Source organism: Rhopalosiphum padi, chromosome 2 (assembly GCF_020882245.1).
Source record: "Rhopalosiphum padi isolate XX-2018 chromosome 2, ASM2088224v1, whole genome shotgun sequence".
NCBI lineage: Eukaryota > Metazoa > Arthropoda > Insecta > Hemiptera > Aphididae > Rhopalosiphum > Rhopalosiphum padi.
This window is the reverse complement of record NC_083598.1, coordinates 30,833,868-30,861,856: the sequence shown is the minus strand read 5'-3', so window position 1 is coordinate 30,861,856 and position 27,989 is coordinate 30,833,868. Positions and strand designations below refer to the sequence as shown.

General features: G+C 27.6%; 1 protein-coding gene and 1 long non-coding RNA gene across 6 annotated transcripts; one reads left to right on the top strand and one right to left on the bottom strand.

Moving 5' to 3' along the window:
- Positions 1-238: 238 nt before the first annotated feature.
- LOC132919219 (class E basic helix-loop-helix protein 40-like) lies at positions 239-27,786 on the bottom strand. 4 transcript variants are annotated; one of them, XM_060980617.1, is made up of 7 exons: positions 27,590-27,786; positions 16,631-16,712; positions 7,085-7,285; positions 2,617-2,803; positions 2,268-2,516; positions 2,000-2,175; positions 239-1,450 (listed from the first exon to the last, which is right to left on the bottom strand). In XM_060980617.1, the coding sequence occupies exons 1-7, from the start codon at positions 27,646-27,648 to the stop codon at positions 1,088-1,090; spliced, it is 1,317 nt and encodes a 438-aa protein (XP_060836600.1). In that variant the 5' UTR covers positions 27,649-27,786; the 3' UTR covers positions 239-1,087. The 4 variants fall into 4 exon arrangements, with proteins under 4 accessions (XP_060836600.1, XP_060836599.1, XP_060836602.1 ...); XM_060980616.1 differs by having other exon boundaries at positions 2,268-2,519; positions 27,590-27,785; XM_060980619.1 differs by lacking the exon at positions 16,631-16,712 and having other exon boundaries at positions 2,268-2,519; positions 27,590-27,783.
- Positions 9,204-16,472, top strand: LOC132919220 (uncharacterized). Of its 2 annotated transcripts, none has more exons than XR_009660605.1 (3): positions 9,204-9,421; positions 15,973-16,074; positions 16,193-16,472. It is a non-coding gene; the product is annotated as an uncharacterized LOC132919220 (long non-coding RNA). The 2 variants fall into 2 exon arrangements; XR_009660604.1 differs by having other exon boundaries at positions 15,973-16,121.
- Positions 27,787-27,989: the final 203 nt, after the last annotated feature.

Below are 27,989 nucleotides of genomic sequence, written 5' to 3'. Positions count from 1 at the left end.
CATTTGGTGGAAACTAGTATTGGTGGAAAAGGGAAAGGTACACTTTTGATAGAAACGTATTATGTCCATTATATTATTTATGTTGAAGATACTATTGATATTATTAAAATAAAAGTGATTGATTAGATAAAAAATTATGTATATTTTCACTGGTCACAGACAGACCGATGAAAACGGATTGTGTGGACTGACACTTAAGTAATCATATTATATTTTTATCTGTATACTTATCAAATCATTAAACAATCTATATTAAATTTATTGGTTTCAATTTTCAATACATACACATAATAATATTTTATGAAAAAAAAATGAAACTTAAGTTTTACAAAAAAAATGTACAATACCTAACTGTATAGGAAATTAGGAAATGCTTAAATAATTAATGGTAATAATATAATCATTATATTTATTATACACTTAAAAAGTAACATACAAAGTTACATACAAATTTATAATGGTACCACGACACCGACAATATATTGATCAACGTTAAGATGGCGGTCCATGGTCATATTCCCAAGACACAGGCGATGGCGCGTCTGGGTACATATTGCCGCAACAGGAAGAAACAGGGATCTAGAGGTTCTTGACAATTTTTCATTTATTGAAAATTTGAAGTATTTATTATTCTGAGCGTTAACATTGATAAAAATAATTAGGTTATATATATTCATATATATGTAGCGTCCACTGAATTCAAATTACAATATTATTTACTCATTGATTCGTAGTTTTCGATTTGAAATATTAAACTATTCAGAATCGTAAAAAATAAGCCATCATGTATAATATAAAATTATAATTGTTATGATCGATTTTCTACCCAAGTGTGGCTATACGACATTTTTGGGCGAGTTTCACAGCCCAAGACGTATTATTTGAATAAAACAAAACCACGCACGTGTACCAATAATAAGCTGCACCGAGAATACAAAAATCGCGAAACATATATTATGGCTGAGGACATGTACAATGTTGTTCCAATACGTCGTTATTTGTTGTATTGGTATAGTATAGTCGACAACCCCGCCCCCGCATTGTATCGGTGTCGTGATCCGACCGCCAGTTGGGATTACGCCATTATTCAAAACTGATTAGTCGCTTGGAAGTTGACCGAAATCGATATCGGGTGAACGATGACCGACGAACGGTTTTCGGTCAGCGCGTGGTCCAAGACGGGTGGTATGATGTCCCTATTGACTGTTAATGGTATATAATATGACCCGTTGGCGTGCAGCGCGAATATCGGCACCTCTTGTCTATCTTCAGTACAGTCGGACGATTCTTTCCGGCATCGTTTCTTTGCGGGCTCATAGTAATCGGCCAGGTCCTCGCCACTGTTCTCGGCGCTGAAACGCTGTTTGATGTCCGTCTTGAACTTGTACATGGACCCGCTGGATGAATACGAGTCTGTTGTGAACGACATACTGCACTTGTCCGTCAGTGTCTGCATGATGGACATAAAAACAAAACGATCTTGTAAGACGCGATTGTCGTTGCGTGTAATATACACAGTGCCGGATCTAAGTCTAAGAAAATCGAAGTGTAACTACTAATATTGGAGTGCCGTTTAAAGAAAGTTGCTACAATATCAGTGTTATAATATAATGCATTAATTATATTCATTTTTTTTTATTTGATTTAAGTGATGATGAATTTAAAAAAAATATATTTCTATGGGGATCTCATATATGTGAACTGCATGTGCTATTTCATTAAACTTATTAGCTTGTTGAAACTGAATCATTAATTGTTTAGAATAATAAATGGGTGCGGATAATTTCTTAAAATAATTTCTAGACCATTATTCGATATTCTTAATAATTTATCATTTTACAAAGTTAGAAAATGTTTAGGATATCAACCCGAGGCCTTTTAAACAACCTCAGCGTTGAACCTCAGGACCATTGCATTGACCATGCGTCCTTGTTAAATCCGGCACTAAATATACATTAGGTGGATTATTGTGCATTGTTGCGTGTAATGCATTACGCACCTGATCGTATGACGTGTTAACTGACGTATGAGACTTTGAGTTCGTTGAAGAATTTTTTTGTTGACCGCTCTCGTCGTAGGCCCCGTCCCCGTCCAGGTATGTTAGCACGTTTGCGTTGAATTTGTTCACTTCTAGTATAACCTCTTGTTTCATCACGTCATGGATCACTTGTTTCCCTGTAGAAATGAGATACAAATATCGTTTATTTTATTAATAATTAAAATATAGGTACTTGTACAACGATGACAAAAATAAAAAATAAAAATACCTTTGACAATTTGAGCACAATGCTGTTGCAAGTGGTTGATAAGCGACAAGCAGAATCCGTGGTTGGGCGGATACCCGTGTCCCTCGACGAGATACTGCATGGTCTCTGTTAGACATTCCAAAAACCCCATCTTGTACTGGTCTGGCATCAAAATGGAGTTATCGGGTTCTCCTGGGGTGGAATTTTCTGACTTTTCAATTTCCACTGGTTCCGTAGATTCTTCTGTACTACATGGTGGTGGCTGATTTTCTACTATATAAATGACATGTGTAAGTAATATAAACGTGTTTGTTTTGTTCAATGTTTAATGTACTTATGTCATAAATGTTCCAAAAACAAAAATCCTTACCCGTCGAGCAGACGTTAGATTGGAGATATTTCATGTGTTTGATTGCCATTTCAATTATTTCGGTTTTTTCAACTCGGCCTCGACCTTTTTTCATGTATTCGGCTGGTATGAGCCGTGACAGATCAGCTAGACAATTATTCATTCGATCGCGTCGCCGTTTTTCTATTATACGATGTGACATTGGGTCCTGCATAACAAGAAACATTATCATTGTAATGTTTGTTTATATTTTTCGTTATTGTATAATATTATGACGAAACACATCGCGTACGGAGAAATCGGATGATTTTTTTTCATACGAAAATCGTCCTAAGCGATTTAAATATGACGGCAAATTGAATTGATTATGATCACGTTTTCAACATTACAAGAAACGTATTAATAACGTCATCGTGTATAAGAACACCACGTGATGAGCAAACATCTTGATCGGGAACGATCACGTTGTCACGCTGCTGTTTATTTGTAAGTAGAATAGGATCGTATTAAAATATGCCGACAATCGGTTTTTTCGGTACAACGTGATCGGGACAGGTTGTTAAATATAATAAAATATACGGGTCATAGAGGTTGATATGTATGATAAACGTACAATACCTGTGGTATGGCTAACGAATCGACGGCAAACGTCAATTAAAAATTTGGATATGCATATTGTACAAGACGTATACTATACATGATTAAATATATATATATATATGCTGCGTATTTTTATAAGGTCATTCAATGTTTAAAGGGTCGTAAAATATGGCACTTAGGTAGGTAATCTAAATTATTATTATACCTATTTTAGCTCTTTAGTATAATAACCTATGAATATTAAAATTATATATATATATTTATTATAATTTAAAATCCTTTTATAAATGTTAATAAATAATTTTTAAATGAAGTGATTTTACTTAAAATTGAAAATTCAATAGAATAGTTGCAATAATTTGTAAATTAATTTTAAAATCGATCTTTGTTTTATAATCAAACATTGTAATTCGTACATTGCTTATTATTATTGTATATATTAAATATTAAGCTATTCTACCTATCATTAATGATGAATTATTCGTTGTTTTTATAATGATATTCAACAACAACTTAACATAATGTCGATGCGGATCACATATTATGTTGTATTATGGCACTTTAAAATATAGTTTGTACTATACAAAAGGTTTAATCATTTGTAGGTAGTCAAAAAAATTAACTTTAATTATCAAATTTTGTAATTTATAAGCGATAATTACATTTTACAATTTTGGTATCTATTTAATAACACTAAGATCTTTATCAAAGTAATAATCAACAATTAAAGTAATGTTTTAAAAAATAATTTTTTTTATATTTTATTATTAACTTTTTGACAATTTGTTGATAAACGGCTTTCCATATTAATTGTATTAATTAATTATAGTGAATAAAGATTAATAAACGATTTCTCAAATCTCAATTAATATGCACTAAACGAAACAAATATTTAAGTTACAAAATATACTTTTTTTTACTTAATTTACATTTTACATAATCTGTATATTATTAGGTTAGGTTACAAACAAACACATGCTATACATTTATTTAGAAACTTCTGTTAGTTTTTAAATAAATTCCCTCGTAAATTCCTATTTACAAATAGATGTATTTGATTGTAAGGTTTAACACAAAATAAATATTTATACAGAACTTAAGGAAAATAATAGCTTTTGGACTTCAGTTTAAATAAAGTTATTCTGTATTATTAGTAATTATTAGAGTAGCAATTGGTGAAGTATAATGATGTTAAAACACTTGTCGATAAGTGATATTTGCATTGAAAGTAGTTTAATTTTATACATAATAATATGTATATAATATTAATATAACCCGATTATATTAAGTTCTCTAAAACAATAATCATACTTGTAACAACTTGTCTATGATTTCCCCTATTAAATAAACGATTTTTTTTTAAATTTAAATTTGAATATTTTATTCTATTGTAGTACTTATACTTGAGAAGGTATCGAAAAAATTAAGTTAAGTATAAATGTATGCAATAGGTTTATTAAACTCCTCATTATTCTAATTAAGTTGTTATCAATGTTAACCCTTTATATTTTAAGTAAATTATTTCAAGCTATTGACTTTATAGGATTAATTATTACATATACCCATAATCGTGTACCTACCTACATTTTTTTATAACATATACATTTTACATGTGAATTATTATCCACTTATAGGTTATTTGTCATCATAATAATAAAATATTCTAGTTGTATCTTTATATTATATTATTATATATTTAAAAACCACTGCTACCAAATTATGTTGCAAATTCTGAAAAATCTTTTAGTTATATATTGCAATATGATTATATCACGCAAACAATTTTAAATACAAAGTTTTGAAAATATAAATAAAATAATTGTGTGTTAATAATTAATATTTGCAATCGAGCTTTTTAACCGTGTTTATATTTACAATTTATAATAATTATACATAGTATAATATGTGACACTAAATACCTACCTATATTTTATAGCTATATCCTATATATAAATATATTGGTAATATCATGTATATTGTATATAGTATAATAACTAACTAGTAGCTACCTACATAATTCGAAAAACGTCTACAGCTGATAACCACACATTCGAGTGTTGTAAACAAACGATGCTAAACGACTATATCTGTTATGCCAATAGGGCCTATAGTATAGACTATAGGCTATAATATTATTTTGATGTCTATTGTAACATCGTGTAGTGTGTACCTACTACCATTAATTGTACAAAATATTACCTATATAAAACCACTGATTTCATCAATATATATTTGCATGGTAATGGAGAATGATCTACCGACCACCGTCGTGTCGTTAAATTTCGAACCTATAATACATACCCTTCATTTTGACAATAATCAGTGAATATTTGTTACTTTAATCATATTTACATACACATGCAATATGAATATGTAATATATTTCGACTTTAAAACAATTCACATATGGGGAGAACTACCCATATACGACTAGATGATTTTATGGATGTAAAGAATAATCAATAGATAAACAGCTAATAAATATATGGATGTTTCAAATGGTTTTAATATCATCACGTGAGCATAATAGACTAAATATTATACCTAGCTTATTTTATTTTACATTTATATTGCGCACAATGATAAAGAAAAGAAAAATAAAAATTCTTAATTCCTGTTTATTATATTATTATTATCATACTCTCGGTTTTTTGTACATTATATGTATAATATAGGTATGCAATTACACTCATCATAGCATGTCAGTGAAACAGAAATTTTTAACTGTGAAATTTCAAATTGTTTTCAATTCTTTGGCTTAAAAAATCCTATATTGTATAAAAAAATAATATATATATATATCACTTTAAAATTATATATTATTAGTATATTATTAGAAACCAATATACCTAATTAGACTTAACAGACTTCCCTTTTATGCAAAGTGGGCGATTGGTGGTAGTCTTGTAAAAGATACTTTTTAAGTGTATTCAAGTAGTCAGATACAAATAATTATTTTAAAAAGTTTTAAAATATGCATTTGAATACAAAGTAAAAACAGTATTTGAGTATAATACATATATTTTAAATAATCATTTATAGACACTTTTAAACTTTTATTAAACCCAATTTTTTTTTATCATTTTTATGTTTCACATATAACATTAATTTTACACCATTTTATTTAGTGTAACTATAAATTACTTGTTTTTTTTGTCATGATTTTTGGCCATAGGTACCTATATTAATATTATCAGATTTTTTTTTATTTTACGTTATTGAATTGAAAATAGAAAAGGTATTTGAAAATTAGTTTTGATTTTAAATATAGATATTACAAGAAAGTAATTAAAATGCTTTGTTCAAGCCCTTTTTTAAAAAAGTATTTAAAATATATTATAATTGAGTGTTTTAAAAGTATTTAAATAAATTTATGAAATTACATTATTTCACTCAAGTACTTACTCTAAAATATTGTTTATTTGAGGTGTCAACTTTGAACATCTCTTTTAAAGGCATTGCAACAGAATAATTTAGAGACTTTCAAAGCGGCACACGCTCCGACTAAGTAGATTTTTTCTGTTTTTTTTCTTTCAGAATATTTTATATTGGATCATTACTCGGTCGAATTTTGATTTATACATTAAAGTTTTCGATAAACAATCTGTTCAAAGATTGATAACAAAAAGGCTGATTTCCATAGTTAAAAAAAAGAAGTTTGTATTGCCACAGGAGATCTTTTTAATGGAATATACGTAAATCGAAGTACCCGACTAAAAATATGGTCGTTAAGTATACTTAATTAAACATTTCAAAAATTATAATTCGAATAAAGTCATATCACTAAAGAAAATATGGAGGTGAACATTAGTGGAGGTTAGTTAATCACCCGTACACTACACCGTCTACACAACTATACCTATTCATATAATCGGCATGCGCGCACATACCTCTTTGGTGATATTCTTCGCCTGATTTCGGTGCGATCCAGTTCTCTCGGTGAGCTGTTGCATTTCCCCTTCGAGATTATTGCATTGCTCCGTGTTCATGTGTGGTGTCATTTGCATTGAAACGGTATGTGATTTTCCGGACAGTCTGTCCTTCATGGCGTTTTCGTGGTGCGTTATTATCATGTCCGACACCATCGACACCTGCGAAAATACCGGTTGTCGTCAAGCATATGAAAAACTACGATAATAATATATCCAATATAATATGCGGATGCAGAAATGCTTCAAATATTGTAAGTTATTTAAGGTTTTATCAGGGATTACTGTTTTACTTAGATGTCCTAATTTTATCGAGGCTTCGTGTGGTGGGGGGGGGGGGGGAAGTTAAATTTTTCATCACTGTTATGACTTTATTGACTTTAATTAATAAAGAAGTAAATAATAACTTGTTTAATGATACATCCTAGTACCCCACAAATTCACGGGTTTAAATCTCGGTGATATTAGATAAAAATTTAAAATTATTATTTTGCAAATCGATTTATTTATTTTGTTATTATTAATTTATTTTGTAATAAAAAAAAAAACCGTAAAATTCTAGCTATATACAATAGTTCAGTAAAAAGTAATTACATGCAAACGTAGGCATCAATAAACTTCTAACTTATAACCTAACTCGAATTAATTATTTTCATTAACTTGTAGTTTGTACACCTTTGAAGTTATATGTGACTAATTTCTTGGAAACCGGTACTTTTTTTAACGTGCCGTCAGGGATTTTAAATGTATCAGATTTGCGGTGTTCTGAAAACCGACAAACCATCAACGTCAAATGGTTAAATCGGGATGAATGTGGCGATGGGCAACCCTAATGTACGAAGAGTTGTTTAAAAATCTTTGAAAAATCCCTTGAAAAGTTTAAATAAAAACGTGTCTGCACCACTCACCTAACTGTTTAAGTTTTTTTTTATGTAATCCAAAACACTCGTAGTGAACACCAGATCCAGTTGTACGCAGAAGAGACAATAATAAATAATTTGACGATCGACGGGTAAAACAATAATAATAATACTGTATGCGAGAAACGACACAAATAACTTCACACAAAAAACGAGAATACTTAAAAACAAATATTAATTATAAATTTGACGGGCAGATCGAAGATCCGTGTAAAATTTCCGGTACCGCGAACGACGCAGTGGCGTAACGACGACAGTAGGAAATAAAAAAAAACACACGTAGTTCCACTGTGCGTAATAACAATAACAATAATTCAATAACTATTATAATAGTCGTGTTTTATATGACCGCCGGACAATAGTGTATTATTGTTATTATTGGTTACCGTTGTAGACTCTACGACGCCACGACGAAACTAACTCGGCGGTAGAGGTACACCACCGAAAGACAACAGCAACAACAACAACAACAACAATAATAATAATATTATTATACCAGAGAATAAAAAAAAAAAAAAAATAAAACCGATTAAAACAGTATGTCGTGTACTATAAACGCGGCAAAACGGTTCGAACTCGACGACTGCACGGGACGCGGCGCTAGCGCACAATACGCACGACACGAAACGTTACCGCGTACACAGATTAACGGCCGTCGTTCATCAGGCGGCAGCGGCGGCGGCGGCGTCGGGACCGGTACGGTAGCGCGCTGGCTTGCGTGTCGCGACGCGCGTTCAAAGCTGCTTCGGAACCGGCGGCGCGCGGCGGGCCCAGTGTTGCCACCGAGCTGTCGCGTGCCTCGGTCGCCCGCCCGCTACGACTACGTGACAGGCACACACGTGCTGTCTTGCCGCGGCCGTATCGTTTTCTATAAATAAAAAAATTAATAATTATTTTCTCATCGCTGGGTGTGAACGCCACTCACTCGCGGCTCACGTGGTGCACTCAGACGGCGCTGCAATAAAAATATTCAAATATTTTAAAAGTTATCGCCGATGTAATAATATCATAATATAGTACGCTATACGCACCGCGCACTATTGCCGCGGCAGCGGTGATTGGTAGGCACCCGCATGAGCACCGGGCGCCGCCGTCTCCCACGGTGGTCGATCGCGCTGCCGGCTAGCACATTGCGCCGAACGTGACAGCGTCGCCGTGTGTGCGGCTAACGCGTGTCGCGTGATCGTGTTACGTTACACGACGGTAACGTGCTATTATTATTATTAATATTATTATTATTATTATTATTATTATAAGTATTGTAATTACGTGTATTTATTGTATTATTATGATTATTATACGTGTTTAAAAGCCGCCGTGCTGTCGATGAAGGACCGGTGATGAATGTGTAAAACACACGTGACGGATTCCGAACGAGGTTCGTTACGCGATTTTAAATACTTACGAACCGACCTACTTCTAATCTCAGGGATTTTTGTCGTTATATGTTTATTATTATTATTATTATTATTACAGCAACCGCGCGGTAACAGTGGCATACCTATTGAAGGCAGAGGGTTGGTTTAAAGCGGTTCCTTCTATGTGAGTAGTGAGAGGACGGGGTGCAATGACTAAAATGCGTACACGATTGTCTCACAACATAATATAGTGCATATAGATAGGCAGATTTATCGATATAGATTAGAGAAGAAATTACAAAACCAGTATTAATTATCGAAATATTATTGTTTAAAACACGACATAACATATTAAATTTATTTTATTTTTTTTATATTATTCTACCTTAATAGTTATAATACCTATTTATAATATCGATGTACGTAATCGATATATACAAATACCTACCTATTAAACGTAACTCGAGCAATAGCTATTAAATGCATTTTTGAAATGCCTTCACCTATAATGTTCATTGTTATTAACTATATAAATGAAATAAATCAAACGCGGGGAAGTAAGGTAAATACGGGCAAAGTACAAAAGTGGCATCTGGTGCTCAATGGTTTGTAGTTATACTGAGTACTGCCCACTCCAATATACAATAACCAAAACTACAAATATAATAAGGAAATGTTATATATTATCGTTAATTGTATCGAATTGTTACTATGTATTTTGTAATTTCTATAGCATACGTTGGAATAGTAAGTTATGTTCAAAACAACAATTTACAATCTACTGTAATCTATTATCTACGATGTATTGATATGTATAATACAAGTAATACAATAATAATAATATGATATGATTAATACGCCATTGCTCATTAAGTTCACCATAAACTGTTAAGTAATATTAAGTTACGCGCGCGTGTTTTAAAAATATATTTTATAATGTCCTGATAAAATTAATACTATTATAGTTGAAAGTCGGTACTGAATGAACGGAGGAGAATTTAACAAAGAACATAAAAAAAATTTATTATAATATTTATCGTAATTTTATCGTCTATCTAGGTACTATAATATTATAATATAATATTATTATAGGTTTATAGTAACATATACGTAGTAAACAACAAACATATTATATATTATATAATTGAAAAAAACAAGTTTAATTAAATACTACTAATTATCAAATTCCCCAAAACATATTACAGGCTATAAGATTTTATAGCTATTACAGTATTAGAATTATAACTACGTTTATAGGTAGATAATAGCTAATGGGTAGGTATATAAATCTATTATGGCATTACCTAATCCCGAATTTTTACCATACATGATACATACGTATTTTTAATTTAGTAATATTTTATCACAGTTTAGTTACTACTAAACTTATAGACAAAGAACATATTATTATAATTATTATAATAAATAATTATATAACTTTTACAATATAAATATTTTATCATTATGGGTATATTCGGTATATAGAGAACTATTAAACAATCAGCTGAAGCAACGATAAGATGTTGTACTTTTTCCAACTTCCTCCCCAATTAGGAATGATTCGGCGTGACTAGTTTTAAATTTGTTTGACATCCGTGGTAAACTTAAAATTGAAAACAATGTTAGAGTGGTTGTAGAAATGTTTCTACTGCCCCTCTGACATCCAAATTTTATTGTAGTTTGTTTACAAAATAATTGGCATGCAATTAGTATGAAATTGTCTAACTTATTTTGAATACTTCAGCTGACTATACATTCGATAAAATACGAGTCAAAATTAAAATTTTTAAAACATAGTTTACAAGTTTTTATTTTAATACGGTAAGTGATAGAATGTTAGGTTTGTTTGAAGTTGATGTTCGTAATGACCGTATGAATTGCATGTTTTGGATTTAAAATTTTTGAAACTTCATTTTTAAAAATCAATGCATAACTAATTAATAATATACAAAAAGTTATATGAAAAATGGTAGGTATAATATTTTAAATGTACTTAATATTTAGATCATAATTTATATGATTTCTACGTTTAAATAATAGGGATGGATAAAGCTCACATTAAACCATTTTTATTTCATTTTTTTTCTATATGAATTAGTAAATTTAGGCAACAAGTTGGCGTGTAAAACTATTTTGTATTTTTCGCATTTATCAAAAATAATTTTCGAGCAGTTCCTTACTCGAAATCAGTTTCCCCTACTTAAGAAAATACAAAACTTAGTTGAGTTTAATCAAATTCGCAAGTTTGGCCATTGATATAGTGGCCAGATAATTAGTAAATACTCTTATGTCGTTATAACTACCTATAGGTACCTCGGAATAGGGTTTATTGAAAATAATTTTCACAGCTGTATAAATATAATTTATGTTGTTGTGACTTGGCGGGTTTTGCATATTTTAAACTAAAAAAAAAACTGTTTACAAAATTATATAAGTTTTTATACGTTATTTACGTACTACGAATTTTAAGGCACAGCACAGTGGAAGAATAGCACTTAGCACGTATTTAGTATTTCATTTTCGGAAAAACTTAATGAATAAAAAAAGCTTATTAGTTTAGTTGAACGTCATATTGTGTTCTCTAATAAAATTATAATTCTTTAATACCTACTTTGCCTCGCATAAAAACATCTAGATTATAGATCTGATTATTTCTGTTATTATTATTTTTTACGTATTCATAAACAGTTACTATTATTTACAATTTTTTTTTGTGAGTGTACTAGTGTAGGGCATATAAGTATATCTAGTATAATTACTCGTGATTATAATAGTCTGTTAATGTACGGTTGTGTACGTCTTAACAAAATCGTATTTTCATCGTTCACATAATATTTTGGTTTAATAACATCAAAGCATCTATTACTCATCTTCCAGGTGTTAATATAAAATGGTATACGTTTCTTTTATTGGACTAGAGCACAAAATATATTTCAGGAATAGGAATTTAATTATAACTAACAACGAAAATGATTTGGCATTATTATTTGTATTAGGCGGTGGTAGACTTAAACTTAACAAATTATAAACGAATTAAAGAATACAAATATAAATTATAATAAAATACTCAAGTTATTTATTTATGTAAGTTTAAGTGTAATATTTGTATTATGTGACAAAATAAAAATGTTTATATAATTATATTAATATATTTTAAATATATAAATATATAATAATTATATCATATATTATGCTCAACTATAGTGTATTAATATTTCACATACCTACTCACATATAGTCGTATTATTTCGTAATTACTAATTATTGACTACTGTGTTAGGATAGGTTCACTTGTCTATCGAAGGACTCACTAATCAAACAAAACGTCATAAATATTATAGTAAATAGGTCGTTGTACTGTTTTCTTGACTTCTCGTTATAATTTGATTATATCTATTCAATATACGCGTGTATTATAATATTATGCCGAGTGCTGACTCGATGAAATGTGACTATGGTGATGCTAAAAATTCATCATCAATTATTCCGTTTGTAGCATTTTTACTACTGAAACATTATTGAATTCTAAATTTTACACTATTTATTTAATATAATATCATGCAAGTACCTATATTATGTTTTTATTGAGCATTTTTTGTAGATCTCGTATTATCTAAATATTTATTAAAATTACAGCGTAGGTATGACTTATGTTATGGTATCAGTATTAAAATCATATTAAAAAAATTAAGCGTTAGTTCACATAAATTATTTTTATTTCTTTATTTTTTTTTTTTGATTATAAAAAATGTAGTGGGTTAGCATTCATAATATATTTTATATAAAATATAAAAATTATTTACGGAAAAGTGTATAAACAACCTACTACGTATTATTGATGATGTTAATTTAAATTAAATTGTCACTTTCCAAAACTTGTCATCTTCTTAAATTTACTTAACTTGTATTCTGAAGTAAATTCACAATTATTGTTGAAATGTGTACACTGTATTACTGACTATTGTCCTCAGTGTAATACCTACATGTGAATTTTATAACATCAAACGAGTATAACAATATATGTATAAAAAAAAAATATTTTATAATTTATACTATAAACATTAAAGTTAATAGTATTATTAGTTAAATATTTGTTTTAAAATTAATCATTCTTATCCATTCTGGTTAATCCTCTTGGATGCTTAGGGTGTAAATAATTGTGTTGCCATCATTTGAATAAATAATAATAATAAAAAACAACAACAATATTAATGATAGTAATATTAATTTTAGAGGACTCCATCGCCTTGTCAGAGTATTAACTATTATTGTGTTATTTTCGTTAAATAATAACGTTGTTTTTTGATAATAATGTATAACATACAAAATTTGAGTTCACCAGAATCAATTAAAGTTAATAACAACGCATGTGTTGTTATTAGGTAAGGAAATTATAATTTGTACATTTGTATTTATGATATTTTATATTTTACGAAAGTTCTGGTAGTTTTAAGATCGTAATATTTTGCATGTAGTATACTATACTTAAAAATAAAATTAGTGCATTACTGCCATACATTGTTGACATATTCAAAAAAATATTCATACATATTTTTTTTAATATACCTACCTATGATATCCATACATATTGTAAATATCATTAAAAAAAATAATTAACATTTTTGAAAAAAATGTTTAGTATACAATCAATAATCATACATGACGCATCACGATCTTTTTCTATTACACATTTACACATTACTAATATATTATAATTACGGACTAGATAATATTATTATGTATAGAAAAAAAAAATAAAAATAGGAATTCAAATTAACCCTTTATGCGGCGAATTTTAATTACCGGCCATATTGTAACGTTGTAATAGGTAATAGCTTAGGTAGGTACCCATTATTTTGTTGCTCTGGTTCACGCGTTACATGTGCCACGTTCACGTGATGAGTTAACGTACGAATTCCACCGGAGGTAAAAAAAAATATTATGGTATTGCATTCAATGATATTATCATATATCATATTAATAAACATAGTGTATAGAAGGAAATGAAACATAAAATTTAAATTTATATACAGTGTGTATCATAGGGGATTGACATATTTAAATATAAAAGTGTCAAATTTTCACGATATACTCTGTATGATGATATACTTTGTATTATTATTCCTACCTACTATATTACTATATATATTAAATAGCACAGTGATATAATAATAATAGTTATGATAATTCGTAAAACAATAACGCCTCGCCGTTTTGCTAATGCCCTCTCAGTCACGTGTGTAAATAACATATTATAGGTACCTACCTATACCGTACAAGTATAATATTATGATGATATAATAGCATTAAATTATGTGCATGATATTATAATTGAACGCGTAAAAATGCATAATGTCCGTCCGGTTATTATAATAGAATTTATAGTTTATAGGCGATCACGAGATTGCAGTCGTGTCTGCTGTCTGCATACGCCATAGGAGCGATGTTCTAATGTAGATAGGCGGCAGATTCCAATGACATTTTCGATTCACACAATATTTTGATATGATACATTGAATACTATATAGTGTGTAACTTATACGTTTGATAAACAGAAACGATGTTTTTTTTACCGTGCAGTAAAATTGTAATTTTTATATCGACCCACCACCTCGACCAATAATACGATTATATCAGTGTACTCGTTCATATTTTATTAGAAACACGGATACACGCGGATAATGTTATACAATATATTACCTGGTACTTATAGTAGTTAGTACTATCATTAATCATTTATCATAATCGATGTTCGATGTTCGATATCAGTTCAATAATGTATTGACAATGTATTGATAAACAATTTTAAAACCTAGTCGGCTTATTCAAAACCCATGCGGTTCATGTATGATGTGGTAAATACTACAGAGCTCGTGTAAAGGTCGTGTTCGGCAGTGTTTATAATATGACGAGTCTGACTGTAATATGTTATATACCTATAAAAATGAGTGCATAAAATAATATTATAACACCCACTACACAACTGTTCAGTTTATATTATAATTAGCAATTAGTTTATTACTCATTAGTAATCACGTGTATGTACGCGTGGGTAGTACATATATACGAGTATTATGTAGGTTCTCGTAGGTACGTATAATGTATATTATAATAAGATAGAGAGGTTTTCGTCTGGATGAGTTTGTATAAATTGCAATGCGTTTGGGAAATTTTACGTAATGCATATGACTGAATGATTTTAAAAATAATGCAATGACGTATTTGGGTGGCTCCATTTTAATATGCTGTAATTAGTTTGGTATTGTGTCATTGTTAAAAAGCTAGTCCTACCCAATTTTTTGCAGCGAATCGTGGAAATAAATTTCAAGAAAAAAATCTTCAGTATAAAACTAAACTCAATAATGCTTAGAAAGTAACAGTATCAAAATAATAATATAAGTATATAACAACTAATATTATATAGTTATTACCAGAATCTATCTATATATATATATATATATAATTATACCTTTTTTTTATCTCTCATTTTATTGTATTATTATCATTAAGAAAGTATAAACATTGATTAATTTATCTACTGGGGATTTATATTTTTGGAATTTTTTTCCAGAACATCGCCATGGCCACTAGCCAGTCAACATTTTCAGTTTAACCATTACACTCATTTTTATACGAAATGAGATCAGTAAAAAAAACATCGATCATTAACCGAGTATTGAAATCAATAATATTATTACATGCTATATAATATTAAGACCGGTAACCGGTTATTTTCTTGTTGGAAGAGGGTTGATAAAGTTAATTTTTGACAGTATTTTTTTTTTTTGCAGTTCATGAAACTATCGCGCCAATGTTGGACATAATGGCATTTTTTTTTAATCCTCGGCGATAAAACGAAACGTTCAGATTTAACCACATTCCAATGGACTATTACGTCCGCCGTTGTTTGTATACTTGCAACGCATATTTTCGTCATTAGTCGTCTCAAAATATATTGCGTACTGCACTGCCGCATGATCATACCAAATAATATCACATGACAATAATATACATAACTATAAGTCACAAAAAATCGTATATATAAATATATATAGTCGTTTTCTGATTTTTCATGCTTTTTCATGTTCATAATAAGTAATATGTTAAATTGAGCGTTTACATTACATGTACATTATTATATAGTAGGTACACAAAACATTTTTACTGAATAGTGAGTACCTCTACTCGACATATTATTATAATAAGTAATAATATTTGCGGGTACGTACTCGAGATGGTTTTTTCTTAATAAACGAGTTACATTCCCCGTCATCGCTTTGGCTCATTCCACTTGCGTCGAGGTTGATGCTTCTACAATATAATAGCAAAAATAATATTATGTTTTAAACATTGCGACGATTAACACAATTAATATAAAGTTAAGGTACTAAGGTATGCGTAAATAATTCACATTATGCGCCGTAACTGCAAATACATAAATATATTATGAACAAATAAACACAAATAAATAAAAAAATTGTAGTTATTTTATATTACGATTTGCGAATTAACGTGTGAACTTTATCAACTGGGGTTTTCTAAAACAGGCACGTATCTGGAACCTCATCTGGGGAGGGGTAATTAATTTTTTTAGGAATAGTCCAAATCCTCCATAATAAATTTGTGTACTCTTATATAAAAATTGATCATATAATTAATAATAAATATTAATAATTCAGGATGAGAAGTTATAGGACTTACATATTTTTATCTATGCCTTCTATTTATAGCTATAGGTGAGCTATAAATCCGTTTCATAATCTAGCGAGTTAATTTTTGTTGTTTTTTTTCATATTTGGCTACATTTTTTAAGAATAGCACATTAAACATTTTTTCGTGCATAAAAATACATATTTTAATCAAATATTATACTTAAATAAAAATATAAAAATTATCTTCTTCAACAATCGTCGTCGATTACACGTTGACAATCTTAAAAAAGCTCTAGTTGTCCAATGCAATAAATTTACTGGTATGAAAAATAAATAAAAATTAAATGTGAGTGTCACAATATTTACAAAAATGTATAATTTTTTTTAGATATACAGACATTGAAACAAGAAGTCATTGATTAGATGCTGACATTTTGACCTTGCTTATAAATTGTATTATATTATATTACTTTTATTTTTATTTTTTTTTAAATTTAAATTTATAATTAAAAATGTTATGTATATTTTCGATTTTTTTTTTGCATATATTCGTTTTTTTCTGCATATTTTTTGTTTTTTTTGTACATATTTTGAAAATTTTTTCTCTCATAACTTCTCATCCCTACTTATAAATTATAAGTTACATACTAAGATAGACTAATATTACGGGCTTTTATGGGTACATAAAATATAGTATTTTTATTGGTCAAAACTACTAGTCTCGGCGATTATAAAGGCTTAGCATTTAATACACATGTTTATATTATATAAATACATATTTATATAATATAATATATTGTTATAGAACGATCAATACAAAATATCTACTTCTATATCTGTATACATAATATTGTTATGTTTGTAGTGTATGTTGAACTCAAAAAATAAAAATAAAAAATAAAAAACACCTTTAAACGCTTTCTGCATGCAACTATGCGTAGACACGTTTTAATAGACACGTTACCAATATACGTGCAAGTACACGAATTCCTTAATATTTACGTTTTTTTATCGCAGCAAAATTATATTTAAGTCGTATGAAACCATTAAATCGAAATCAAAATGATGATAAATAATTTATTTCATAAAAATGAATGCTATATTTATATTATATGTTAAAAATTTGCTGAATTTACAATGGTTTAAACATGCTGTACATTGTTATTGTATTGGAGTTCTAGTATCCAAGTAAAACTTTAATATTCTTTGATCTGAATAGATATGGTTATGATTTATTGGTATATGTATTAATGTATTATTATTTATTTTGTTATAATATATTTGTGCTCTTATTACTTGTGCTAAATTAAAATTGGTTATTACTTATTATTAGTGTTTACATTTTTAAACGCATTAAAATCAATACTTGGTTTAATAAATTTAGCATTGGAAGAGTGGGTCGAAAATAAAACACTGATCGACTGATCTACAAATTAAAAATTATGTATTTGATTACACTCAACAGTTTGGTATAATTAATGCAAGCAAATATAATATAGGTATTACACCGGAATTCATTGAAGAATATACATTTTATTACATTATTTCAAAAATATTGATTTATAACTATAATAATTCGTGTGGCGTAAATAAAATCATATGTTTATAATATTACCATATTTTGTAATAGAATTTAATTTCAGAAAAATTGATAACAGTAAATAATTGAACAATTTTTGTTTTGAGTTATAGGCTATGCATTCTGACTTTATAATATTATTATTTGATAACGATGTGTGACCGAATCAGAATTTACTAAAGTGCATTTTTTAATAGTATATATTATATACATGCGTCATTATGTGATATCGTATTTGACCCTTTACATACTCGTGTGTCATACTGATGAGTGATGACCATCTATTATACCTGTATAGAGAATCAATAATTAAATAATACCGAAATCGTTATGTATTAATTTATATTTTCTATGAGTGAATACGAGTTTGTTATAATTTTTCCTATATGACTTTGTCATTTGGAAGTCTTTCGTAAATACAAATAATGGGTTGTAAACTGCAATTGCAGTATCATACAATAATATGATTTCTCATTAAATTGTGTAGAGATACAATGCAATGATTTAATCATTAAATATCATTTAATTTTAATGAATAAAGATAGTTGCAAAGACATATAATTTCAGCGTTTGTTCGTTTGTCACAATTTTCGCTGAAATCACGTGTCACCGACGATGGTCGTAGTTTATCTTCCAAAAGATAGAGGTGTTATCATATTTTAGGAATTTTTTAAGTTGTGTTCGTTTTAATTTTCATTATATCTATATTTATGTCTATTAGTTTCCATAATAATCATCAGCACTAACCAATAGCCACTCACACATACCCACTTTTACAGTAAAACTCTGACTCTTGTCTATCTTAGTTATTATGTTGTAATTAAAAAAAATAAGAAAATGAAATTTTCACTGTTATACAGACATCATTATTTTCTATATACAATAAAATTTAAAAAAATGTTTAGACTAATTTTAAGTAATTATCAATGTATATACTATGTACTATATATACCGCGAAACTATTTACACCGAAATTTTACTTGATTTTAGTTTTCAACAATATTATTTATTACATATTTTATTTAAAACATTAAAACCTACACAAGTTTATTTACAATAAGTAATTTTGGACATAAGAATTTACATCAATTGTAGAATGAATAATGGGTATGAATCTAGTAGTGCTAAGGTTTTGGTAAGAATTAGAGTATGTCCCAAGACTATCTATTAAGCTCTCTGTTAGGATTTAGGGGGATAATGTGAGAAGAAAGAAATTTAATTAGATTTCGGTGTTTTTGAATGGTTTAATGAAGTGAGAGCTAGGTAGTGTCTTTTGTAAGATGGTTAAGTGTTAACATTAATATGATGATATATTGAACAATATATGATATGACATACTAAATAGTTGTATAAAATCTTTTTGTTTAAAATATTAGTTCAAAATACCATATTATATTAATAGAAAAATGGTAGGAATATAAATAAATTTAAAAAATATCTTTAGAAATAGAGGTTGACATACCGTCTTCGTTCATAATGGTTTTTTTGAACGCCTAATAATTTATTTAGATTTATTGCAGTATCCACACAATGACACGGTAGACTCAAAGTCAGCTCTAAGAGTTATCCAGTTTTTTTTTTTTTTACAAATCATTACTACATATCTCATCATTTTTATTTTTCTAATTCAAAGTTCAAACAATAACAATATATATATTGGTAATAATAGTGAGGGTCTCAATCAAATCTAGTTTTAGCTTTAGATGTTTTAAAAAATGTTCAATTTATATTCAAATATTTCAGTTAAATAAATAATTTTTCATTTAATTCTTTAAATTAATAATTATCATATTATATTTATTTTTGAGTGATAATATATTCATTTGTATTAAGTAAATTATTTATCAAATTGTTTACTCAATTTTAAAATGATGAGATGCAAGCGGATAAGACATTTTACATTTAATCTGTAGATACAACTTTCCACAAAAATAATATTAATAGGATACAAATAGTAAATTTTCCCTTACTTACCATTGCTTTAGAATATCTAGTTTTATAAATATTAGAGATTTTCTTTTGACACTGAATTTATTTTTCAATTAATTTTGTTTAATTTTTAATTTTAATTGATAATAATTTAATCAATTAAAATTTTTAACATACAATATATCATTGTATATTTATTTTCCCAAGTGTTTTATTTGAATTTTTTATAAACGAATTATTGTTCAATTCTTTAATCTTAACTCATAAAGTAATTAATTCATTAATGTATTAATACCTTTGTTTCATAAGGTGGATGTATTTCTAAGGTCAACATACGAATAATGATATTCATAAGAAATATCAATATTTAAAAATATAATTTTTACTATAGTTTCTTCAAACTTTTATACGTTTAATAATTAATAAGTTATAGTCGGGAGTACAGTTGCTTTTTATAATCTCAAATTGTTCTAGAAAAAATATTTAAGACTAGTATTTATTTAATATCGTTTTATATTTGTTGCAGTTATAACTTATAAGTGAGTTACAATCTTTGTAAGATTATTTTCGTTATTTTAGGTTTGATCCACTTACATACACCATCTTAGTCCTAAGTGTGAAAAAAACTCTTATTTCATATTCGACGATGAAGAATAAGAAATAAAAAATACCTATAGAGCTATATACTTCAATCCTATATTTAAACTGTTTAGTATACAGGAAGGTTCTTTAAACATACTCATTAAAATATTTTCCTTTAATAATGTATTTGTTCAAATTTTTATTTTCGGAATTCTTAAGTATACTTAACCATATATTTTGTATGTACATAGATTATTGAGTGTCCTATTTTGATACCAACTTTTTTTTAAATTTTTGTTTATTTAATTTGTTAATCCGATGACAATTTAGAAAATTTTAACGCATCTTAATCAAAATATTAAAACCAGTAGTTTTTGAATTATTTACATCATAGTTTTTGAAAAAATCATAATCTGCATAATAATATTATTTATAATATAAAAGGTTTGCTTTTATTTGAAAATAATGTCTTTAAGTATACTTAAAAAATATAAATTTGAATACATTTATTTAAACTGAGGTAAATATGTTTGGCGAATCACTCTATTAACGTTCCACTCTCATAATTATTATATTTTTTTATAATACATGCAACACGTCGTCTTATGTGGAAAACAACAGACCATTTTCATAAGCAATATATTATATCGTGATAAAGTCATCGCGACGGCAACGTGACGTATTACATTTATATAATAATTGTGTGTGTACTGTGTATACTTACTAGTATTATCAAAACACGTTTAATATAAGACAATAACAAAAAATATTTATATCGAATACAGGTACGACTAGAGTTGTTAACGAATACGATTTGTATATAAACGATTTTTTGCATACTCAGCCACCCAGCGAAAAGAAAAAAAACGAAAAGTCGCTCTGCTATATAGTAGATTTCAAGCATGCCTAAACTTCGTCAATACGTAGGTCACAATTTTATGGTTGTTACAATAATATAAATAAAAAATGATTACGATTTTGATAAGTTTAAATTTTCGTCAAGATTTAAAATTAAGTAATAAAAAAAAAAAATTGTTACTTTTATTAGTTTTTGAATTATTTAATATATATGGTGTAACAAGACTATTTGACAAACTTCCATTACAAATGTTACTATATTTGTTAAATAGTCCTGTTACACTCTGTATATATATTATATATATAAAAATGAAATCAATTTAGTCAAAAACTGGTATTACGTTAATTTTTCCGGTTTTTTTTTTTTATTGTTAATTTTCTCAATATTCTTGAAAATATTAGATATTTATTATTTTTGACTTCCTAAGTATAATTTAAATTGAATTATCTATCATATACTATTATCAATATTGAATAATTTTTATCTGTTATAATAATAAGATAATAATAAGTGCTATTTAGGCAAAATAAATTTAAAAACAAATTTATAAATCGTATAATATGCAATATTATAGAATGAATATATGTTATATTATTATCCTTTGAAACTTTGACAATGAATAATAGTAATTATTAGATACTCAGAATATTTCATAGAATGCAATCGCTTCGCTCGGAATCTAAAAGCGATTTATTATAAATTGTATTATCTAGAACGAAATAAGAAATTCAATAAATTTATTTTAAAGGAAAAATGTTTAAATAGGCAAACAATTTGGCCAGATGATTTCATTTAATTTACAATTTCATATGGTGAAAAGCGGTTTAGGTACTATTTTTGTAATTTTATAATAGTACTTAATTATAAAAATAATAATTATTTATCTTGAAAAAAATAAACAATTACACAAAATTTTTTAATACTTATTTAACCTTATTATTATATTTCTTTATTAAAACACGAATTTAATTACTTGGTAGTTTCAAAATTATTTTCAGTAACTGTTTGTTACTGAGTAATATTGACAGTAAACTGTTTGGATAGTAAATAACTAAAATCAGTGGCAGATAAATGTAATATAGTCAAGACTTGAAAAATAATTAAGATACTATATACATCATGTATACATTATAGAATATTGACTGTGGAGAAATACAGTTTGCGCAATTTAGCTAGGTACATCAGTGTTTTTGAAAATTTCAAATTAATTATATTTTAGGAACTATTTCAGATACCTCATTATTATTATTATTTATTGTTTAAGCTTCAAAGTATAATGTTATATTACATAAATTGTACACAGCTTATAATTTTGTCATGAATGAAATTAAAACTTTTAATTCATTTTTCTTGTAACATTTTTGATTTAAACGATTATATCGATTCAACTATATAATTTTAATTATATTAGAGTATAAATTACGATAGGCTATAAATAACTTCAATCGTTAAGTTTTTTAATAGGCCAATTAATTCTTTTTAGAAAACGCTGTGATTTCGTTTAAGCAGAATATAAATTTATTGTACTACGTAAGATAGACTACAACTAACTAGTGTAAGGTAGAATTTTACTCCAATCAATAGAAGATTTAGACTTCGTTTCCGAGCATCCCATAAACTAATATTATAAAAAAACATAATATGAAAAATATGTAACATAATTAATAATTATATGAAAATAATACTATCTATACACTTATGTTTATAGTAATAATTTGTTTCCCGCGCTTTAATTTGTATTTTTTAATTTTATTTCTTATAATTCTATAGTTTTTACTAATATAGTATAGGTTTACTTATTAATTCTATCTAATATAATTATTAAGACACGTGAACATGATTACGTAAGTGCAATAACTGATAAGTGTTAAAAAACAAATAAAATTGAAAATTTGTGAGATTTCTAATCATTAAGGCATACATTTCTTAAAATCTGGTGGGAATAATGACGTGGCATAACAACAAACTGTACTTATAAAAAGTACAACTATATTTAGAAAGATAAATAATAATAAGAAGATTAATCACATATTTATTTTCTGTAATCTATATTGAGTAAGTACTAAGTAAAGCTTATAAATTGTCGGTCTTATAATTAAATATTTTTTGGGATTTATTATTAATTATGGTCGACAAATAAATAATCACATAGGTAATAATATGTATTATACATAATTTTATATATGTTTATGTTTGGTTCTTCATCGGTGATCGCGTGTATGTATTACATTGAACACGTAAATCGAAACTGTATAATACTACGTACCATAGAAAGTGTGAATATCGTATCACGTAACAAGTGAGATTTAAATTGGTACACATTAAACTATACAAATGTATTATACTATTATGTATATAATAAACATGCAGATAAAAGTTATCTGTGTAATAGAACCACGACCTTTAATCAATAACTAAATAATGATGAATGTATCGTATTCGATTAGATCAAAGTACGTTTATGATATTAATATTATTGGTAGGAAAAATTTCAAAAATTGCATATTTTCTCTTAGGAGGTCAGGTTGGCATTACATTTTTGATTTTATAATAAATCAAATGTCGTGTAAATCCATGTTAATTACGCCTCAAATAGTATTGTAAAAATAAATGTCATTTATGCGGCTTTGCTGTCTGTCAAGTTGTCGGTACATTGATCGCTCTCAAAAGCTCGAATTTCAAGCATATAATGAAGTTTTATTGTTTAGAATAATAATAGTAATATAGTAGTTATACAACAATCTTGCCTACGTTGCTTTTCCGTCAAATAAATTGAACCTCCTCCGGAGTCTGAACGCACGTTTTTTGACTTATTTTACAAAAACGTGCAATTTATGTAATACCGGGAAATACAATTATGCACCATGAGAAGCAGGTAGCCTATTTGTAAAACGGTTAAATTTGTTTACATAAACTGTGATTGAAAACTAGTTTTTCTGTGCTCCAGCCTTAAGGGTAGATTATAATAATAGTAGTTAATAGGTATACATTTTTTTTCATACGTACTACGAACTTCCCAACAATGTTTTTATGTAGTTGTCTTGTCAAAATGATACTGCTATTACTGCTTTATATATAGATATGGATTTTTAGAACTTTAAAACTTTATTAATATTAATAAAGTACTATTAGTAATATTAATAATAAGTACTGTAGAAATATCATGGTTATAAGCTGATTTCTCAATAAATTAAATAAGTATATTAAAAGCTCAAGTATTGAAAAACGATTAAAAAAAAAAAAAAACAAAACAAATTCAGTCAATTACTGAACAACCTTTGTTGTTACTTTATTTCATTTTAATACGGATTTTATGAATAACGTTTGAATTGATAGTTTATCATTATGTATCTAAGTATATATTAGTTTAAATCATTACCGGTGTACCAAAACAGGATTTAAATTTAATTCGTTTACTAACTTATAATAGTTATAACAACCATTTATTATATAGCTTATAAAATATTAATTAGGTAATTACTAATTAATGCATTTTATTATATTTATCTGAGACAATATTGTAAATCTGATATTTTTTGTTGCGTATTATTCATTTGTATATCTACATAGTTTGGAATTGTCCAACATTTACGTTACGTGCGCTATAGATACACAACAGGGTCATCGGTTCATTAATTTGTATATTGTTTTATAATAAACTGCCATGAGTCGTGTTTACATCCAAATCGACAGTTTTACTTTCATACTTAACATAACAACCGTTTTTAACGATAAATAATGACGCTACTCAATCATATAGAACTGTATACCCTACTTTGCCATACATATAATAATTTTATTGAATACTTATAGTTTGATAAATTACTACTGTTTCACGGCAAATCCATTAACTATAAAGTATTAAGTTGGTAGTATAAGAAAAAACGTTTTTGAATAGGGTCCCATTATTATTCGGAGTATACCTACTTAGCTTATCTTTGTTTTTGATCCAATAATTTCGATTATTCTCGACTAAAAGAGTTAAAATCTCGAAGGAGTAAATTTATACAATCGTTTTTCAAAATGACGGTGCCTTGATATTAATATGATATAAAAGTTATTATTATTAATAATGTCTAACGTACAAAAAACGGGTACGGAGATGAAAATATAATCGTTTAACTTAGAGTTCTTGGGACACGGCTGGGGGGAACAAAACAACGCGAGCGAACCTATTTTTCACATTGACGCGAATCTCGGTAAAGGTATTATTATATGATATAATCACGTTCGGTACAACGTGACGGACATCACACACACACGCGAGCGCGCGTCATAAGCGAAACGAAAATAAATAACCGTATATATATAATATAATTATATCTCAAATTTCCATTCGTGCGGACGTTTACTAAAGCGAGAACGTGTCATTATATGTCTTTATATCACTACTGTTGGTATTATTACCGTCGTCCAAATGCGACCAAAATTACATTTTTTTTTTTCAAAGTTCATCCCATTTATCGCTCGGATATGTACCTATTGAAGATTATATTTCATATTACAAAAATTATAGGGTTAGTTGACGATTAATTTTAATAAAGTTGCTAAAACAAAAAATACTTAACTAACATAAAATGGATGGTGTACCGTGTGCGAGTAATACGGGATGAGTCAATTGTATTCATTTTTTTATTACTATGATAAATTATCTTAAAAAAAACTTTCTACATATTATTTTTGCTGTCAGTGACTATTTGATTTTTTTTTCCGTTTGAAAAACCATTTTAGTATTTAGTCAGTACTACAGTAATCTATATAACCTATATATACTGCAGAAATAGCAGTACTGCAGGAGCAAAACTCCTGGATGACTTATTATATCCATTTTTTTAAAAAATAATCCGAGTTTTGATAAATAATAATAAAATTTAAAACTATTATTTTTAAAATTTAAAATTAAATATTAATAAACTACTACTAATTATATTTATATTATACAAGATTATTCTTTATCAAACATTCATTATTTCAAAATCTATTAATGTTTTTGAGAATATTTTTCTTACATAATTTCCAATCGAAATAAAACAACATTTTTCTTTGAAAATAAAATAATAATATTTTATTTTTACTTTTTTGAATTACGTTTTCAATTTTATATTCTGTAGCAGAATATTTTTTTAAGTAGGTATTTAAATGCATAACAATTGCAATTTGGTCTACTACTCCGATCACCAACACTTAAAATACTTATAACTCACGAACTGCTCGTTTGTATTTCGATTATGATGTATTGAAATATTCAAAAAAAGATTTTGGTTTAGAATATGGAACTAAAAATTAATGTTTACATTCAATAAAGTAAAAAACTTAAAAAAAATTATAATAAGTAATATATATATATATATATTAATGTTGCTATATTTTTACTGCAAATTATATAAAAAAAATATTTTTAAAAAAATTAATAGACTTGGAAATAATGAGTGTTAAATGATAAAATCCTATATAAAACAAAAAAATACAACTACATATTTTTCATTCTCTACTATTATATGGCGCTCCTATTTCTTGGTTATTGTATAAAATGCCCAAATTTCTATTATATAATTCATTTATTATTTCACATGTCTCGTCATCATACCTTTCATAGCCCGAATCTGGATTTAGTCTGGACGAGAGCCAAGGATCCATACTACTCATCAATTTGTTCAAACTATATTTTTCGTGAGGGTAGTGTAATTAATGCTCATATCACACACACACGCGCACGCACGCACACACGCACACATACCACAGAAACGTGCGCCGCACTCTCACACTGCCATCATGACTATTATTTAATATACCAATGTCGGCCGACCGACAACTGATAATTATCACTGCTTAGGAATTTTATTGGAGTGGGAAGAAGCATCTACTGTGATCTATGAATTATAATAACAGTGATATTAGATTATATATATATCGTTTTTATTTATGGGCAGGGCTTAAAGTACCTCAAAGAGACAAAGGGTTCTGAGAATTTTGAGTAAAATTTAATA